This window comes from Lethenteron reissneri, chromosome 52, assembly GCF_015708825.2.
Source record: "Lethenteron reissneri isolate LAM-NWPU_2019-01 chromosome 52, ASM1570882v1, whole genome shotgun sequence".
In the NCBI taxonomy this organism is placed as follows: domain Eukaryota; kingdom Metazoa; phylum Chordata; class Hyperoartia; order Petromyzontiformes; family Petromyzontidae; genus Lethenteron; species Lethenteron reissneri.
In genome coordinates, this window is record NC_083830.1 from 6,931,455 (window position 1) to 6,951,340 (window position 19,886).

The following is a 19,886-nucleotide window of genomic DNA, read 5'->3' on the forward strand; positions in this document are numbered from 1 at the left end:
CCCAACACTTGCGCACTGACCCACAAATCCCTCGCACACAAACGCAATCTCTCACGCGGCCAGAAATACAAACGCTCACCATTCTCACCATCTCTACGGAAGACTCACATCATGCACACACCAGCTGTGGTGACACACACCCTGACACACACACCCTGACACACACACCCTGACACACACACATACACAGCTACACTCACCGCGACACACACAAAAATACAAAGCTCCCCCCCGTATAGCCTTAACAGACTGTAGGGGCAAGTGCTGTTAGCGAGCACTTATTAAGGCCGGAACGGTACACGAGGGGGTGGGGTGGCCTGCACCACGCCCGACCGCCTTTGTCTCCCCAGTGGCGATGTTTACACACCGCACCAGGTACTCATTTGAGGCTGAGTCGACCTAGGGGAGGCCCAGGACCGGTTCAGATAATCGTCACCGGTGTTGGCGGTGAGCGGGAATCGAACCCGGGTCGCCGGGTTCGTAGCGCAGCGCGCTAACCGCTACACTACCGCTCCCCGCGACACACACACAATAACACGCACAGTCACACACACACACTGACACACAATTACACACACACACACCCTGACCTCATCGTTGAGACTGGGTCACGACCTCTGACCTCACGACACAAACAAAGGGGGCCACAACCCCTGACCTAATCAAACTGGGGTCACAACCCTGACCTCAGACACGGCAACCATCCTGACCTCATCAGAGGGGTAGCGACCTCGTCGCACAAGCAGGGCTCCACGACCCTGACCCCGGAGTCGGGCTCCTTGACCTCGAGATCACCGACGCTCGCTCTCAGCCTGGTCACTCTCGGCCTCGTCACGCAACAAATAAATATGAGGGGGGCAGGGGGGCAGGGGGGCGGGGGGGTGGGGGGGCGGGGGGGCCGGGTCTAAACCCGCACCCCCTAAACATCCTCATGTCGGTCCGGTGCAGATTTACACACAGCGCTCACTCGCGCATCTGTGTGTGTGGGTGTCTCGGTGTGTGGGTACGTGTGTGTGTGTGTGTGGGTACGTGTGTGTGTTATTGAGTGTCTCGGTGTGTGTGGGTACGTGTGTGTGTGGGTACGTGTGTGTGTTATTGAGTGTCTCGGTGTGTGTGGGTAAGTGTGTGTGTGGGTACATGTGTGTGGGTACGTGTGTGTGTGTTATTGAGTGTCTCGGTGTGTGGGTACGTGTGTGTGTGGGTACGTGTGTGTGTGGGTACGTGTGTGTGTGTGGGTACGTGTGTGTGTGTGGGTACGTGTGTGTGTGGGTACGTGTGTGTGTGTGGGTACGTGTGTGTGTGGGTACGTGTGTGTGTGTGGGTACGTGTGTGTGTGGGTACGTGTGTGTGTGTGGGTACGTGTGTGTGTGTGTGGGTACGTGTGTGTGTGTGTGGGTACGTGTGTGTGTGTGTGTGGGTACGTGTGTGTGTGTGTGCCGTGCTGGCCTTCATAGAGGTGCTCGTTATCAGCACTTCCCCCAAAAGTCTGTTCAGGCTATACGGGGAATCTTTGTCCTTGTCCCTGTGTGTGTGTTTGTGCGTGTCGGCGGACGCGCGTGTATCTGTGCGTACGAGTTTCTACGTGTGTGTGTGTGCACGTGTGAGTTTCCGTATGTTCTTGTGTGCGTGTGTGTGTGTTTGTCCGTGTGCGTGCGCGCACCAAGTATAGGGGCAGTGCCATGCTGATGGAGCGGCCAGCGCAAGGGAACTCGCGCACACGCACACACGCATGCACATACATGCAGACAAACACACGCACGCGCATGTCACACTTTGCAGTTTGTGCGCACTCGCTGGCGGGCAGCGCCGCTCACTCCGCGGGCGCCACGGTGGCGGCCGTCCGTGCCGGTCCCCACGAGTTCCGTCCACGGCGGCGGAGGTGGCACTACCGCCCCCCACCCCATCCTCCCACGGCCCCGTGGCCCACCAGACACGGCCACCACCGCCGCCACCACCGCCGCCGCCACCACCACCGCCGCTCGCTTCTCCGCTTGTCCATTTTGATCCTTCGACCGGCGACGGCCGCAGTGGCCGCGTTGTCCCGCGTCCATCAATCTCGGCGGAACTCGTCACCGTCGTCGTCTTTGATTTCTCCGCTTTGCCGACACCAAACCCCCGGCGCCGCCTACACCTCCTTGATGGGCGTCTCGCGCGGCACGGCCAGGTGGAACCCGCGGTTCACGCCGGGGGGTGCCGCGGACGTGGCGGCCGCCAGCCCGTCCCCGCCGCCAGCGCCGCCCGCCAACTTCCGGGCGTCGGCGCTGGGCTCCAGCGAGCGAGTCTTGTAGCGGCGCAGCCAGGGCGCCCGCCGGTCGCCGTGGAAGGGGTTGCGGCTCGAGCGGATGATGTCGGCGACGAAGCGGCGGCAGTCGACGCAGACGTCCACGCAGCCCAGTCGGCTGTGCTGCGCGTCGGCAGCGCCGGCTCCCAGCCGCCCCCGCCGCCGCCGCCGCCGCCACCCGCCGCCACCGCTGCCACCGAGTGCGGGGCTGCCCACGGACGGAGAAGGAGAGAAACGGTTGTTGTTGTGATCATCATTGTGATTTTGTTATTAGTTCCTCTGGTATACCTGGGAAAGTCTCACCGAGTCTCAAGCACACCCCGACCCCCACACGCCACACTTTAAACAAGGTCCCCACGCTACAGCTGGTGGTGTAGCAGCGCCACCTGGTGGGGTAGCGGCGCCACCTGGTGGGGTAGCGGTGTCACCTGGTGGGGTAGCGGTGTCACCTGGTGGGGTAGCGGTGTCACCTGGTGGGGTAGCGGTGTCACCTGGTGGGGTAGCGGTGTCACCTGGTGGGGTAGCGGTGTCCACCTGGTGGGGTAGCGGTGTCACCTGGTGGGGTAGCGGTGTCACCTGGTGGGGTAGCGTGTCACCTGGAGGGGTAGCGGTGTCACCTGGGGGGTAGCGGTGTCACCTGGTGGGGTAGCGGTGTCACCTGGTGGGGTAGCGGTGTCACCTGGTGGGGTAGCGGTGTCACCTGGTGGGGTAGCGGTGTCACCTGGTGGGGTAGCGGTGTCACCTGGTGGGGTAGCGGTGTCACCTGGTGGGGTAGCGGTGTCACCTGGTGGGGTAGCGGTGTCACCTAGTGGGGTAGCGGTGTCACCTGGTGGGGTAGCGGTGTCACCTAGTGGGGTAGCGGTGTCACCTGGTGGGGTAGCGGTGTCACCTGGTGGGGTAGCGGTGTCACCTAGTGGGGTAGCGGTGTCACCTAGTGGGGTAGCGGTGTCACCTAGTGGGGTAGCGGTGTCACCTGGTGGGGTAGCGGTGTCACCTGGTGGGGTAGCGGTGTAACCTGGTGGGGTAGTGGTGTCACCTAGTGGGGTAGCGGTGTCACCTGGTGGGGTAGTGGTGTCACCTGGTGGGGTAGTGGTGTCACCTGGTGGGGTAGCGGTGTCACCTGGTGGGGTAGTGGTGTCATCTGGTGGGGTAGCGGTGTCACCTAGTGGGGTAGCGGTGTCACCTAGTGGGGTAGCGGTGTCACCTGGTGGGGTAGTGGTGTCACCTAGTGGGGTAGTGGTGTCACCTAGTGGGGTAGTGGTGTCACCTAGTGGGGTAGTGGTGTCACCTGGTGGGGTAGTGGTGTCACCTGGTGGGGTAGCGGTGTCACCTAGTGGGGTAGCGGTGTCACCTGGTGGGGTAGCGGTGTCACCTGGTGGGGTAGCGGTGTCACCTAGTGGGGTAGCGGTGTCACCTGGTGGGGTAACGGTGTCACCTGGTGGGGTAGCGGCGCCACCTGGTGGGGTAGCGGCGTCACCTGGTGGGGTAGCGGTGTCACCTGGTGGGGTAGCGGTGTCACCTAGTGGGGTAGCGGTGTCACCTGGTGGGGTAACGGTGTCACCTGGTGGGGTAGCGGTGTCACCTGGTGGGGTAGCGGTGTCACCTGGTGGGGTAGCGGTGTCACCTGGTGGGGTAGCGGTGTCACCTGGTGGGGTAGCGGTGTCACCTGGTGGGGTAGCAGCGCCACCTAGTGGGGTAGCGGTGTCACCTGGTGGGGTAGCGGTGTCACCTGGTGGGGTAGCGGTGTCACCTAGTGGGGTAGCGGTGTCACCTGGTGGGGTAGCGGTGTCACCTAGTGGGGTAGCGGTGTCACCTAGTGGGGTAGTGGTGTCACCTAGTGGGGTAGCGGTGTCACCTGGTGGGGTAGAGGTGTCACCTAGTGGGGTAGCGGTGTCACCTAGTGGGGTAGCGGTGTCACCTAGTGGGGTAGCGGTGTCACCTAGTGGGGTAGTGGTGTCACCTAGTGGGGTAGCGGTGTCACCTAGTGGGGTAGCGGTGTCACCTAGTGGGGTAGCGGTGTCACCTAGTGGGGTAGCGGTGTCACCTAGTGGGGTAGCGGTGTCACCTAGTGGGGTAGTGGTGTCACCTAGTGGGGTAGCGGTGTCACCTGGTGGGGTAGAGGTGTCACCTAGTGGGGTAGCGGTGTCACCTGGTGGGGTAGCGGTGTCACCTAGTGGTGTAGTGGTGCCACCACGAGGGCACCGCTGGTCCTTGTCATTCGCATCGGACGAACCTCACCTGGCGAGGCCTCTTCTGCAGGCTGCTCACCTGAGGATACCTCACCTGAGGACTCCCCCCCCAACCCCTCACTGCCCCCCCCACCCCCAACCCCCCCGCCCCGCCAGAGGTCACAACCGGATACCCGATACCCGTACCCTACCCGATACCCGGCTACCGGTACCCGGCCTGGTACGGGTACCCGTTTGCGACCCTGGTGCGGCCGGGTACGGGTACGGGTAGGCCGTGAGTCACTGGTGAGTAACCGTTTGTCACTCATTCCCCAACGTCTTGTCTCTTCTCACAATTCAAGTTCCTAGAATCAACCCACCCGCGCCTGCAACATGGCTTCATCCCAGAGGTCGCAATCGTGTACCCGTACCCTACCCTACCCGATACCCGGCCGGGTACGGGTAGCCGGGTATCGGGTAGGGTACGGGTACCCGTTTGCGACCCTGGTGCGGCCGGGTACGGGTAAGGAATCAAAACCCGTTTGCGACCTCTGCGCTCCGCCCCCAACCCCCCCGTCCCACCCCCAACCCCGTCGCCTCACCTGGGTGTCGCCCTCTCGCGCATGGACACGGTGCGGCGAGGTGCGGGGGTGCTGCGGGAGGAGGAGGAGGCTGCAGGGGGGGGCGCCGTGGGGCTGCTGGCGCCGGAGAGGCCGGCGGCGCCCAGCGAGTAGATGGGGATGTGGCCGATGTGCTTGGTGGGAAAACGCATCTGGACGGCCACAACAACAACAACAACGACGACGATCATGATAAACAACATCAACGACGACGACAACGGTGACGATGACGACAACGATGACGACAACAACCACGACAACAACAAAAACCACGATGACGACGACGACAACAACGACAACAACAACAACGCCAAAGACGACGACAACAACAACAATGCAAAGACGACGACAACAACAACAACAATGCAAAGACGACAACGACGACAACAACCAAAACAACGACAACAACGCCAAAGACGACGACAACAACAACAATGCAAAGACGACAACGACAACAACAACACCTCCAAAGACGACGACAACAACAACAACGCCAAAGACGACAACAACAACAACGCCAATGACGACGACAACAACAACAACAATGACGACAACGACAACAACAACACCAAAGACGACAACAACAACAATGCCAATAACGACAACAGCGACGACAACAGGGGGGGGGCGGGGATGCGTTTGTCCTTCCCCCGCACTTCCGATAATTAGTGCAGTTGGCTACGTATGGTGCAAAGGAAGTTCCACGTACGTACTCATACACACAAATTAAATAATAATAATAACAGTAATTGAACACCTACTACTGCTAGTTGTATTTTACCAGCTAAGGCCCACTGATGATACACTTACACAGACGCCAGCCTCCACCGCACGACTGCGATTGCATTGCGGCTACGTGGTTGTGGCGATAACGCACACAATGCACGCAGGACTTCTTGCGCACCGTACGTAGCCAACCGTGCCAATCGGAGGTGCAGCCGCAGGTTATAATGGCTGTGCAATCGTATTGAGGCATCGGTCGTGCTCGTGCGACAGTTGTGGTTGTGACGTGGTTGCAGTTGTGGTTGTGACGTGGTTGTGACGTGGTTGCAGTTGTGGTTAGAGTGGTTGTGGTCCGAAGCTGTTACCTTTTTGCAGCACTGCGAGCAGACAGGCCTGAGCACAGGAGACAAAACGGGCAACAACGAGACATCATCATCATCATCGATGGACAGAGCCACCGATGACATCACCACGACCACTACCGCCGCCGCCACCACCGCACCTCGTGGTCGCGGCCACCGCTCCCCCTGGCCCCCGCCAGATCCCGCGGCGGCTGCGCAGTAGAAGCTGCGACCCTCCATGGCCTGACCCCGGCAGTCGCCCGGAGCGTGGTCTTAGACTCACTCGGAGAGCCACAGACTCACTCAGAGAACCACAGACTCACTCAGACTCACTCGGAGAGCCACAGACTCACTCAGACTCACTCGGAGAGCCACAGACTCGCACAGAGAGCCACAAACTCACTCAGAGAGCCACAGACTCACTCAGAGAGCCACAGACTCACTCAGAGAGCCACAGACTCGCTCAGAGAGCCACAGACTCACTCAGAGAGCCACAGACTCACTCAGAGAGCCACAGACTCGCACAGAGAGCCACAGACTCGCACAGAGAGCCACAGACTCACTCGGAGAGCCACAGACTCACACGGAGACCCACAGATTTGCCCTGACAGTCTCCCAGTGTCCACTTTGAGGTTTCCTCTTCCCCGTGAGCACCAGACTCGTAGTGAGCGCTCCCAATGCCGGCGTCTTGGCTATCGGCCCTCAGCCCCCCCGAATCCTGCACACGCGTCCCACCCAGCACGGCTGTCCCCACCATCACACCAACCACCACCACCACCGCAACCACCACAAGGACAACCACCACGGCGCATCTCAAACATCTAACTCCGGTCAAGAAGCCGGGGGCCGCAGAGCAGAGGTCATGGATCACCGCCTCCACCACCACCCCCGGCCCCCCCCTCCCGCCCGTCCCTCCCAGTGCCCCGCCCCCCACGGAGGACCCCCCCCCCCTCACCTCTTGCAGAAGTGGCAGGTGTAGGCCCAGGTGAAGAGCGAGAATCGCTTCGAGCGGCAGCAGAAGCACATCTGTGGGCGACACGACGCTCACGCTCGGCACACTCCCCACTCACTCTCGTCACGCCGCACAGCCATTCCCAGCCTGCCACAACCTCCACCAGCTACCCCCAGCTACCCCCAGCCTGCCACAACCTCCCCCAGCTACCCCCCAGCTGCCCCCCAGCCTGCCACAACCTCCCCCAGCTACCCCCCAGCTACCCCCCAGCCTGCAACAACCTCCCCCAGCTACCCCCAGCCTGCCACAACCTCCCCCAGCTACCCCCAGCTACCCCCCAGCCTGCCCCAACCCCCCCCAGCTACCCCCAGCTACCCCCAGCTACCCCCAGCTACCCCCAGCCTGCCACAACCTCCCCCAGCTACCCCCAGCCTGCCACAACCTCCCCCAGCTACCCCCAGCTGCCCCCCAGCCTGCCCCAACCTCCCCCAGCTACCCCCAGCTACCCCCCAGCCTGCCCCAACCTCCCCCAGCTACCCCCAGCTACCCCCCAGCCTGCCCCAACCTCCCCCAGCTACCCCCAGCTGCCCCCCAGCCTGCCCCAACCTCCCCCAGCTACCCCCAGCCTGCCCCAACCTCCCCCAGCTACCCCCAGCTACCCCCCAGCCTGCCCCAACCTCCCCCAGCTACCCCCAGCTACCCCCCAGCCTGCCCCAACCTCCCCCAGCTACCCCCAGCTACCCCCCAGCCTGCCCCAACCTCCCCCAGCTACCCCCAGCTGCCCCCCAGCCTGCCCCAACCTCCCCCAGCTACCCCCAGCTGCCCTCCAGACTGCCCCAACCTCCCCCAGCTACCCCCAGCTGCCCCCCAGCCTGCCCCAACCTCCCCCAGCTACCCCCAGCTGCCCTCCAGCCTGCCCCAACCTCCCCCAGCTACCCCCAGCTGCCCCCCAGCCTGCCACAACCTCCCCCAGCTACCCCCAGCTGCCCTCCAGCCTGCCACAACCTCCCTCAGCTACCCCCAGCTGCCCCCCAGCCTGCCACAACCTCCCCGAGCTACCCCCCAGCTGCCCCCCCGACTGCCCCAACCTTCCCCAGCTACCCCCAGCCTGCCCCCTCGACTGCCCCAACCTTCCCCAGCTACCCCCAGCTACCCCCAGCCTGCCCCCCCGACTGCCCCAACCTCCCCCAGCTACCCTCCGGCTGCCGCCCAGCCTGCCACAACCTCCCCCAGCTACCCCCAGCTGCCCCCCGGCTGCCCCAACCTCCCCCAGCTACCCCCAGCTACCCCCCAGCTGCCCCCCAGCCTGCCCCAACCTCCCCCAGCTACCCCCAGCTGCCCCCCGGCTGCCCCCCAGCCTGCCACAACCTCCCCCAGCTACCCCCAGCTACCCCACCAGCCTGCCACAACCTCCCCCAGCTACCCCCAGCTGCCCCCCAGCCTGCCACAACCTCCCCCAGCTACCCCCAGCTACCCCCCAGCCTGCCCCAACCTCCCCCAGCTACCCCCAGCTGCCCCCCAGCCTGCCCCAACCTCCCCCAGCTACCCCCCAGCTGCCCCCCCGACTGCCCCAACCTTCCCCAGCTACCCCCAGCCTGCCCCCTCGACTGCCCCAACCTTCCCCAGCTACCCCCAGCTACCCCCCAGCTGCCCCCCCGACTGCCCCAACCTTCCCCAGCTACCCCCAGCCTGCCCCCTCGACTGCCCCAACCTTCCCCAGCTACCCCCAGCTACCCCCCAGCCTGCCCCAACCTCCCCCAGCTACCCCCCAGCTGCCCCCCAGCCTGCCCCCCAGCCTGCCACAACCTCCCCCAGCTACCCCCAGCCTGCCCCCCCGACTGCCCCAACCTCCCCCAGCTACCCCCCAGCTGCCCCCCCCGACTGCCCCAACCTCCCCCAGCTACCCCCCAGCTGCCCCCCCGACTGCCCCAACCTCCCCCAGCTACCCCCAGCTGCCCCCCGGCTGCCGCCCAGCCTGCCACAACCTCCCCCAGCTACCCCCAGCTGCCCCCCGGCTGCCCCAACCTCCCCCAGCTACCCCCAGCTACCCCCCAGCTGCCCCCAGCCTGCCCCAACCTCCCCCAGCTACCCCCCGGCTGCCGCCCAGCCTGCCACAACCTCCCCCAGCTACCCCTGGCTGCCCCCCAGCCTGCCACAACCTCCCCCAGCTATCCCCAGCTACCCCCCCAGCCTGCCACAACCTCCCCCAGCTACCCCCAGCTGCCCCCCAGCCTGCGCCAACCTCCCCCAGCTACCCCCAGCTGCCCCCCAGCCTGCCACAACCTCCCCCAGCTACCCCCAGCCTGCCCCAACCTCCCCCAGCTACCCCCAGCTGCCCCCCAGCCTGCCCCAACCTCCCCCAGCTACCCCCCAGCTGCCCCCCAGCCTGCCCCCCAGCCTGCCACAACCTCCCCCAGCTACCCCCAGCTACCCCCCAGCCTGCCCCAACCTCCCCCAGCTACCCCCAGCTACCCCCCAGCCTGCCCCAACCTCCCCCAGCTACCCCCCAGCTGCCCCCCAGCCTGCCCCCCAGCCTGCCACAACCTCCCCCAGCTACCCCCACACGAGAGGGCAGTGTCGGCGCGATGGGCGAGCACCTTGCCCTTCTTGAGCGCCGTGTAGATCTCCTTGTACTGCTGGAACTTCTCCAGCTCGGCCTTGACCAGCACCTGGCGGATGTGCATCACCTCCTCCACCGTGAGCGCGAGGCTCTCCACCGGGAAGCTGAACTCGTCCTGACGCACGCACGCACGGACGCACGCGCGCACGCACGCACGCGCGCGCGCGGACAGACGTACGCGCGGACAGACGCACGCGCGCACAGGCACGCGTACAAGCAAACGCGCACGCAGATGCGTGCACACAGGCAGACATACACGCACAGACGCAAATACGCACGCACACAGATGCACACACACACACACGTACACACACACACACGCACACACACACACACGCGTGCGTCACCACTAGCCCTGAACCAGGCGCGCCGTAAGCAGTCGGAGGTCGGGGGATGGCAAGCGGCGGTGGTGGCGGCGGTGCGTTGTCCAATCGGGGTTGAGCCGGTCGCTACCCAGGAGGGGTGCGGGGGGAGGGGCAGCGAGCCATCGACGATGCTCGGTGATGGAACCCTAACCCCGCTCGTTAGCAGCCAGAGTACGAAGCGCGACGACGTCATCGTGGCGACGTCGTAACGGTCGCTTCACGTGCGGCGACCCCGAGTGCGTCACGCCGGCCACGTGGGATGCTTGTTGCTGGCAGCCGATTGGCTGGTGCAGCGAGCGGGCGTGATGATGTCATCGTCCGGCAATGTCTCTTACGGGAGCTACGAGGTTTGAACTTACGATCCCCGTTTTTCTGATGAAGAGTGTCTGGCAAAGGGAATCTAGCAACGGGGCCAGGCAGAGGTGTTGGCCAAACGACGTAGCGGGCAGGACCCTCCTAAAACATGCCTCTTCGGACTCAGGTTCGTGTGGTTTTCCCCGAGCGAAATAAGTGAATATTACTGCTGCATTAACGTCGTGAGGACCGGCTCAATCGCATTGGACAATGTGCAATCACCACCATCACCACCACCATCATCATCACCACCAACACCGCCACCGCCGCTGCCGTGGCTACTTAGCGGAGCTGCCACCATCACCGGCGCAATCAGTGCAGCGGTGTGCAGGGCACAGCTGGCGCGACGAGCGAATCGCGTGACCGATTGATCGCTCGGCTTAAGCGATTGCGTGATCGTGGGATTTGTTTGTTGTTGCGCGGACAGACAGATGGAAGGACGCACAGATGGACGGACGGGTGGACACAGAGACATTGGCGGGGGGAGGTGGAGGGGGGGGGACGTTGATCGGATCCCAAGACGCTCGCACCCCTTACCATGATCAACATTCCGTCGGCACGGTGCAGGACCGGCGGTCGCGGTCCGACTTCCTGCATTGATTAGAAGCGTGCGCAGAGAAAAGGCAGCAGGGAAAGGGGGGAGGGGGTGGTGTCGTAGAAGAAAAAAGATCGCCAGAACACAAAAACACAAAATGCGAAACGGGGAAAAGGACAAAGCGAAAAAGAACGACACAACACCGAGCAGCGACGGGTTAGAGGGAGATCACACGCGCGCGGCCGCGCGTCGCAAAATCAGCCGGGGGTTAAGGGGGCGGGCGAGAGTGAAGCGGGCGAGCCAAGCGGGGGTGGTGGGGCGAGAGGACGAGGGACGAGAGGGCGAGAGCAAGCGTTGTCCACCCTCGGTTGATTGGGGCGCTGGGTGGCAAGGAGGGAGAGGGATCGGGGGGGGCATGTGGGGGCGGGGGGGGTCGGGGGTCGCGGGGGCGGCTCGCAGGACGTACCGGCACCCTCGGAGCCCAGGCTACGGGCACAGCGCAGGGCTAACGTGAAGGCAACCGCCGCTGTGTTTCACAGACAAGTCGATCTGTGGCGTTACCCATTCGAGCTATCATTTGCGATAGACAGGTCACTTCGGAAAAAGACGTTAGTAGCTCAGCGGGCTTCGCCTGGTCAAATAAAAATAGGTTAATTGTTACCGATTTCACTTAATAAGTTTACTAATCCTATACTTTGCACTCCTATCGTCTTTTCGCCGCATTGCTTGTCGTCGTAACTTTCGGACCCGCAGCTACTGGAACATCTGTGATACAAAGAGCTTTGGAGCTTGTCGGATTCCTCCAGGTTGAAATATTCTGATTGCGAGTAGCTTGCGGGTTCACCCAATTTTAAACATACAGGCGGTCCCCGGGTTACGGAAAGGGTTAGGTTCCGCAGAACGAGCCGTAACCCGAATTTTCCGTACGTCAGAAACTGAACAATTTTACGACCAGAATCAACAATAAAATCACATAGCCGGAAATAGTTGTGCCGCCTCTACCCGGTTTGTTGTGCCCAAGTTGTGCCTCCCGTACCCAGTTCGTTGTGCCAAAGTTGTGCCGCCTCTACCCGGTTCGTTGTGCCAAAGTTGTGCCGCCTCTACCCGGTTTGTTTTCTCAGTTCTCTAGCATACACGACTGTATGCTACAAAAGGAAATTAATTACATAACGCTACAAACATTTTCCATTTGCCATAATCCTTGTGAAGTTTGGGCTCGGTGAAGTTCGGGCTCGCTAGGGGGCCCCCGCTCATTGTCGCCATCGTCGCGATCCACGGGCAGATAGCCCCCCCCCCGCCACCCGTAGGTGCCCGCTGCTGCACGTGTCGTCAATTTGTTTGCACTTCCCCGTCGTCTTGCGTCACTAGGCACAAGCAGTGGCCCCATCTGTCTGGCACCAGTCTCTTACGTCGTCGTCAAGACGATGTCCGCGAGGTCTCCCACCCACCCCCACCTCTCTCTCTTTCCGGTTCTATCCATTTTTCCCCAAACAACAACAACACTTTAGAAATTTTCCCGTTCGTTGTCCATCCTACGCGCGTGTCCGCACAGTGCCATTTTCACATGGGGCCACTACGGCGACCTCGAAAACACATCGCCGCCCTACCCTTCTCTCAACCCTCCGGTTCGTCCTGAATGCCGATCCCCACGGGGGAACAGTGGGGAGAGTGGGGGGGGGGGAGGGAGGGATTCGGGTGGGGGGGGGCTGGTGGGGTTCAGGAAGGGTGGTGGGGGGGGGGGCACACCTGCAGGGGAGCCCACTGGGGGGCGTCCGAACAAACCAAGTGCAGGGCCTTGCAGAGCAACCCGGCCGCACACAGCAGCGAGACCTCCAGGGGCCACGAGGAGAGTCCCAGGGCCCCCCCCATCGCCGCCACGGGGGGGGGAGCCCTCCACAGGCCGCTGGCCAGCAGCGGGCCCCCCACAGCCGCCACGGGGGGGGAGGACTACGGTGTCACCGGTAGGGGGTGGGTGGGGGGGGGAGGAGGGGGGGGGGCCGGCGGTCAACGGGGTTAGAGGTCGCCGGATGTTGACACTGGCGGCGGTGGCGCCGTCGTCCGTGCAGTTCGGCGGGCGGGGGGGGGGGGGGCCATATGCCCCGGCGGCCATCTCGGGTCGATCACCGCCACTCACCGCCGGCGGTGAGCGTAGCCCGGAGGTTGGGCTCGGTAGGAGGGGGGGGGGGGGGGAGGTTGGGGGGCGGGGGGGGGGGTGCGATGAAGCATGGAATGGGACGCAAGCGCGCGGCGCGGAAGTGGCGGTCGTGGCACCGCGGAGTGAACCGCGTGGAACCCGAGTCTGGCTCCCAGCCTCACCGCTCGGCTACAAACCTTGGGCGTGGGTGGCGATAGCGGCGGTGGCGATTGGGGGGCGGTCGTGGAGTATTGGCGGTGGTGTTCATGTGGTCATGTGGTCATGGGTGGCGGTGACGGTGGCGATAGCGGTGGTGGCGAAGGTCGTGGGTGGTGGCGGCGGCTTTACCGTGGTGGGTGACGACGAGGAGTTGGTGGTGGCGACTCGCGAGGGAGGCCAACGGGGCGGAGGACACGATGATGATGGGATACGACACGAGGGACGCACACACACGGCAACGCCACCCGGTGGCGCCTCTGGTGGTTGGGCCGGTGAGGGCGGCGACTGACTGGCGGCAGTGGTTTTTGTGGTGATGCCGGTGGTGGTTGTGTTGGTGGTGTTGGGGGTAGCCCTTGCAATGGTTGCCGCGGTGGTGATGGCGATGCTGGTCGTTGCGGTGGTTCTACTTGCACTGGCGATGCCGATTGTCGTCGCAGCGGTGTTGTGGCGGTGGTGTTGGTGTTGTGATGGCGATGGTGGAGTTGTGACGGTGGCCGTGTAGTGGCGGCGGAGGTGGTGCTGTGACGGTGGTGTTGGTGTTGTAACGGTAGTATTGGTGTTGTGACGGTGGTGTTGGTGTTGTGACGGTGGTGGTGGTGTTGTGACGGTGGTGTTGGTGTTGTGACGGTGGTGTTGGTGTTGTGACGGTGGTGTTGCTGTTGTGGCGGTGGTGGAGTTGTGACGGTGGCCGTGTAGCGGCGGTGGAGGTGGTGTTGTGAAGGTGGCCCTTTGGTGACGGTGCCGGCGTCGGTGGCGCCGTCTCTCACCAGCGAGCGCGAGTCCTGGCGCACGGGACGTGGGAACTCTCGCGCCGCCGTGGTGGTCGGCGTCTCCTTTTCGATGGAGTGGCGCCGCGGGCCTGGCAAGCGGCGCTCCGGCTGTGGCGTCAACGACACCGGCATGAAGCTCAGGTGCAGCGAGCGCCGGTCTGCGGGCGCCGGCAGTGCGGGGGAGGGACGGGGGGGGAGAGCGGGTGAGGTGGGGGGGGGGGATCCCAATGTTTATACCGCGGCCGCGTGTTGGTTTGGCGGCCGCCCCAGTCAAGACCCCGGGCCTCCTTCCCCCCCAAGCCCACCTCCAACACCCCCCACCACGACCGGCATGGTTGTGGCCTCACGCACGCACACACACACACACGAGCTGGCGCCGCGGTGGTGCTCACCCCGGGGCCCTGCGTCGCGCAGGAAAGGCGACATGTCGCCCAGGTAGTCGAGTGTCCCGGCGTCGCCGAGGTTGCCCTCCTCCTGCTCCTCCTGCACGCACGCACATGCAAACACACACAGGCACACGCACGCACATGCACGCACACAGTCCCAGCGCTCACCAAAGCACACAGACTGGCAACCAACTCATGCTGCTGGTGGTGGTGGTGCTGGTACTGGTGCTGGTACTGGTGGTGCTTTTGGTGGTGGTGTTGCTGGTGCTGCCGGTACCACCGCACCTCGAACTCTGCCTCCATCTCCGCCAGCGTTGGCGCCTTCAGCAGCTTCTTCTTGCGGACGCGGCGCCCGTCCGGAGTGTCGATGTCTGACCACGGCACGCACACACACAAACACACGCACACCCACACCCACACACCCACACACACGCACCCACACACACAAACACACACACACACACAAACACACCCACACAAACACACCCACACACAAACACACCCACCACGCACCAACACTATTACAGCAACACCAATACGGTAACACCACCGCGGTAACATCACTATGGCAACACCACTATGGTAACATCACTATGGCAACGCAGCGGCACCACCACTACGGCCACACCGGCAACACAGCGGCACCACCACGACGGCACAGAAGCAGCGGCTGAGAAGCGACGGATGGCGTGGGATGGTGGGATGGTGGTGGGGGGGGGAGCGCGCGGGATGGTCACGGCACAGGGAAACTGCAGGCTCGGCCGGCAGATCTGGGCCTTGTAGCGCCAAGGTCTGGCCTGGACGTCCCGCGGCCGTGACGGCTCCCCTGCCAACTGTCCCACACGCACAGACACGTACAGTAGCGAGGCACAGACACGGACAGTGGCGAGGCACAGACACGTACAGTAGCGAGGCACAGACACGTACAGTGATGAGGCACAGACACGTACAGTGATGAGGCACAGACACGGACAGTAGCGAGGCACAGACACGGACAGTGACGAGGCACAGACACGGACAGTGACGAGGCACAGACACGGACAGTAGCGAGGCACAGACACGTACAGTGGCGAGGCACAGACACGGACAGTAGCGAGGCACAGACACGGACAGTAGCGAGGCACAGACACATACAGTGACGAGGCAAAGACACGTACAGTGACAAGGCACAGACACGTACAGTGACGAGGCACAGACATGTAAAGTAGCGAGGCACAGACACGTACAGTGGCGAGGCACAGACACGTACAGTGGCGAGGCACAGACACGTACAGTGGCGAGGCACAGACACGGACAGTGGCGAGGCACAGACACGGACAGTGGGGAGGCACAGACACGGACAGTGGCGAGGCACAGACACGGACAGTGGTGAGGCACAGACACGGACAGTGGGGAGGCACAGACACGGACAGTGACGAGGCACAGACACGTACAGTGGCGAGGCACAGACACGGACAGTAGCGAGGCACAGACACGGACAGTGACGAGGCACAGACACGTAAAGTAGCGAGGCACAGACACGGACAGTAGCGAGGCACAGACACGGACAGTAGCGAGGCACAGACACAGACAGTAGCGAGGCACAGACACGGACAGTGGCGAGGCACAGACACGGACAGTGACGAGGCACAGACACGTAAAGTAGCGAGGCACAGACACGGACAGTAGCGAGGCACAGACACGGACAGTAGCGAGGCACAGACACATACAGTGACGAGGCAAAGACACGTACAGTGACGAGGCACAGACACGTACAGTGACGAGGCACAGACACGTACAGTGACGAGGCACAGACATGTACAGTAGCGAGGCACAGACACGTACAGTGGCGAGGCACAGACACGTACAGTGGCGAGGCACAGACACGTACAGTGGCGAGGCACAGACACGTACAGTGGCGAGGCACAGACACGGACAGTGGCGAGGCACAGACACGGACAGTGGCGAGGCACAGACACGGACAGTGACGAGGCACAGACACGTACAGTGGCGAGGCACAGACACGTACAGTGGCGAGGCACAGACACGGACAGTGGCGAGGCACAGACACGTAAAGTGGCGAGGCACAGACACGGACAGTAGCGAGGCACAGACACGGACAGTAGCGAGGCACAGACACGGACAGTAGCGAGGCACAGACACGGACAGTAGCGAGGCACAGACACGGACAGTGACGAGGCACAGACACGGACAGTAGCGAGGCACAGACACGGACAGTAGCGAGGCACAGACACGGACAGTGGCGAGGCACAGACACGGACAGTAGCGAGGCACAGACACGTAAAGTAGCGAGGCACAGACACGGACAGTAGCGAGGCACAGACACAGACAGTAGCGAGGCACAGACACGGACAGTAGCGAGGCACAGACACGGACAGTAGCGAGGCACAGACACGGACAGTAGCGAGGTAAGACACGGCCATGCCGACACACACGGAAGCCAGGCGAATATTGGTTTCCCTGAAGATTTGTTTCACCACGGGAATTCAGAACCTCCTCTAACTCAGCGCTGGGCCTCCCCTCCTCCTCCTCCTCCTCCTCATCGCGCCGTCACGGCAGTGAAGCTCAACTCATCTTCTTGGTTCTTTCATAATAAAATAATTCTTACGACGTTTCGGCCACAACGCAAGCAGCCGTCCTCAGGTGAAGACCAGGTCTGTCATTCAGACGCTGTCGCCTCGACAGACCTGGTCTTCACCTGAGGACGGCTGCTTGCGTTGTGGCCGAAACGTCGTGAGAATTATTTTATCATGTTTTATTTTTATTATTTTATTACTTCCCTTCTATGTTACTTTACCGAAAAAACCAAGAAGATGAATCCTTGCAGTCACGAAAGCTTTAAATCGAAGCTCAACTCAGCCAGACCGGTACCAGACCTGGGTTACAACGGCTGGCAACCCGACCTCACCGCCTTCAGCAACCCCGCGCCGACCAGCGTGGCGAAGTAAGCCTGAACAACCCCCTAGGACCCGACAAGGCGTCCGTCATGGCGGCGGGGGCGGGACCTTCATCCAGCAGTGGATTGACAAATAAATAGATAAATACAGTAGTATTTATCTATTTATTTGTGGCTTTCAAGGAGAGAACCGGTATTCGGAGGGCGCACACAATCACAATTGCGTCGGCGCAAGCGGAGAGCTCGCGGGCGGGCGTGCATGTGGGGAGAGAGCAAAGCGAGGGAGCGAGCAAGCGGGCCGGCCCGTGACGACGGGGTCACGTGGCGGGGGGAGGGGGGTCAGCTGGTACTGTACCTGCCAGGTCAAAGCTCTGTGACATGCTAAGCGGTCTCAGGGCTGGGGAGGGGGCAGGGGGGTACCGGGTCACACACGTACGTACGCACACGCACACACACGCACACACACACGCGCACACACACAAGGACACGCAGGGACAAAAAATAGAACCAAGGATGACAACAAAGTCGTGAAAGTAAAACGAAGACGCGTGGGATGGGAGGCGGGCGCAGAGGGATTGTGAGGATGGCGAGCGGTGAGCGAGTAGTGAGCGAGCAGTGAGCGAGTGGTGAGCGAGTGGTGAGCGAGCGGTGAGCGAGTGGTGAGCGAGCGGTGAGCGAGTGGTGAGCGAGTGATTGGTGAGCGAGCGAGTGAGAGAGTAGTAAGTGAGTGGTGAGCGAGTGGTGAGCGAGTGGTGAGCGAGTGAGAGAGTAGTAAGCGAGTGGTGAGCGAGCGGTGAGCGAGTGGTAAGCGAGTGGTGAGCGAGCGGTGAGCGAGTGATTGGTGAGCGAGCGAGTGGTGAGCGAGCGAGTAGTAAGCGAGTGGTGATCGAGCGAGCGAGTGGTGAGTGAGCGAGTGAGAGAGTAGTAAGCGAGTGGTGAGCGAGTGGTGAGCGAGTGGTGAGCGAGTGGTGAGCGAGTGGTGAGCGAGTGGTGATCAAGCGAGTGAGCGGTGAGCGAGTAGTAAGCGAGTAGTAAGCGAGTAGTAAGCGAGTAGTAAGCGAGTAGTAAGCGAGTGGTGAGCGCACGCACCGGTCCGGCAGGGCTGAGGCAGGACGGGCGAGACGGGCCGCAGCTTGCGGTCCATGCGGATCTCGTCGAGCATCTGCTCGTGGAGACTGCGGGGTCGCTCCGGGGTCTCGCGGAGCTTCCGGAACGCGACCTACGAGCACAAAAAAAGACAAAGATCCCCCGCAAAGCCTTAATATTTTCTTGGGGCAAGTGCTGTTCGCGAACACCTACGAGGGGATGGGTGGCCAGCACCACGCTCGGCCGCCTTTGTCTCCCTAGTGATGATGTTTACATTCTAGATTTGAAGCTTTCGTGACTGCAAGGATTCATACTCTTAGGCTTTTTCGGTAAAGTCACGTAGGTAAAAAATGAAATTAATAGAAGTAATAATAGAAATACAATAATAAATCACGACGTTTCGGAGGCAACACAAGTCTCCGTCGTCTTCAGGTGGAACCGTCACAGCACAATTGCTGTATCAAGTGACGCTGGAGGAATTCCCGATGACTTTACTTGATACAGCAATCGTGCTGTGACGGTTCCACCTGAAGACGGAAGCTTGTGTTGCCTCCAAAACGTCGTGATTTATTATTTTATTTCTATTATTACTTCTATTAATTTTATTTTTATTTTTTACTTACGTGACTTTACCGAAAAGCCTAAGAGTACGATTTTTACACACAGCACCAGGTACTCATTTGAGGCCGAGTCGACCTAGGGGAGGCCCAGGACCGGTTTGAACAATCGTCACTGGTGTTGGCCGTGAGCAGGAATCGGACCCGGTTCACGGGGTTCATAGCGCTGGTGTACAGACACACACACTAGCGTGTACACTAGTGTGTGTGTCTGCGCACAGTAGTGTCCACGCTAGTGTGTGTACACCAGTTTAAAGACACACACACTGGTGTACGCGCTAGTGTGTGTGTGTATACACCAGTGTACAGACAAGGTTGCTGCGGGGAGGGAGAGTCAGAGGTGGGAGGTGGGGTCAGAACCTTTAGTTTGTTGTCCTTCCCCCTCCGCACCTCCGATTAGCCCGCGGTGCGACAGCAGTTCAACACTCACGTAAACACACGGAGGGCCAACTCACGGGGTTAAGTGGCGGCCTCGAGCGGATGAACTCCAGGATGACGTCGTGCGCGCTCTTCCGCACCCGTTGGGGGATGTCTCCGTTCACCTGACGGTGGTGACGGCAAGGACGTGGGGAGGGGGAGGGAATAGCGGGGGGGGGGGGGGGGGTGCGGGCACACACGGTGAGCGCACGGAGCAATAAGCAAAAGTAGAACCATGCACACGCTGCGGGATCGGCCGAGACGTACCGTACGGGAGGCGCGGTGTGAAAAACAAACGACAATGATGGTTGTGGTGGTGGTGGTGGTGGGGGTGGCGACGACGATGGCGACGATCCGGTGCCTTAAAATCAGCCGTGCAGCGGTGTCACGTTACGTTCCAAG

At 62.0% G+C, this 19,886-nt stretch overlaps 2 protein-coding genes across 6 annotated transcripts in view; one reads left to right on the plus strand and one right to left on the minus strand.

Moving 5' to 3' along the window:
• The window catches only part of LOC133355875 (protein spire homolog 1-like), a 45,684-nt gene extending 44,975 nt beyond the window's left edge, over positions 1-709 (plus strand). Inside the window, 1 exon segment of the mRNA XM_061573288.1 lies at positions 692-709. Coding sequence (XP_061429272.1) covers positions 692-709 — 18 coding nt within the window.
• Positions 7-19,886, minus strand: part of LOC133355789 (protein spire homolog 1-like) — a 44,581-nt gene continuing 24,701 nt past the window's right edge. For 2 of the 5 annotated variants that reach the window (XM_061573142.1, XM_061573141.1), the window contains exons 8-19: positions 19,523-19,609; positions 18,454-18,583; positions 17,720-17,761; positions 14,754-14,839; positions 14,475-14,565; positions 14,080-14,240; positions 12,706-12,906; positions 9,683-9,820; positions 7,089-7,159; positions 6,158-6,185; positions 5,052-5,221; positions 7-2,489 (exon numbers count right to left, since the gene is read on the minus strand). In XM_061573142.1, the coding sequence (XP_061429126.1) occupies positions 2,126-2,489; positions 5,052-5,221; positions 6,158-6,185; positions 7,089-7,159; positions 9,683-9,820; positions 12,706-12,906; positions 14,080-14,240; positions 14,475-14,565; positions 14,754-14,839; positions 17,720-17,761; positions 18,454-18,583; positions 19,523-19,609 (1,569 nt within the window). In that variant the 3' untranslated portion in view covers positions 7-2,125. The remainder of the gene's footprint in view (positions 2,490-5,051; positions 5,222-6,157; positions 6,186-7,088; positions 7,160-9,682; positions 9,821-12,705; positions 12,907-14,079; positions 14,241-14,474; positions 14,566-14,753; positions 14,840-17,719; positions 17,762-18,453; positions 18,584-19,522; positions 19,610-19,886) is intronic. The other 3 variants (XM_061573145.1, XM_061573144.1, XM_061573143.1) reach the window with 2 other exon arrangements.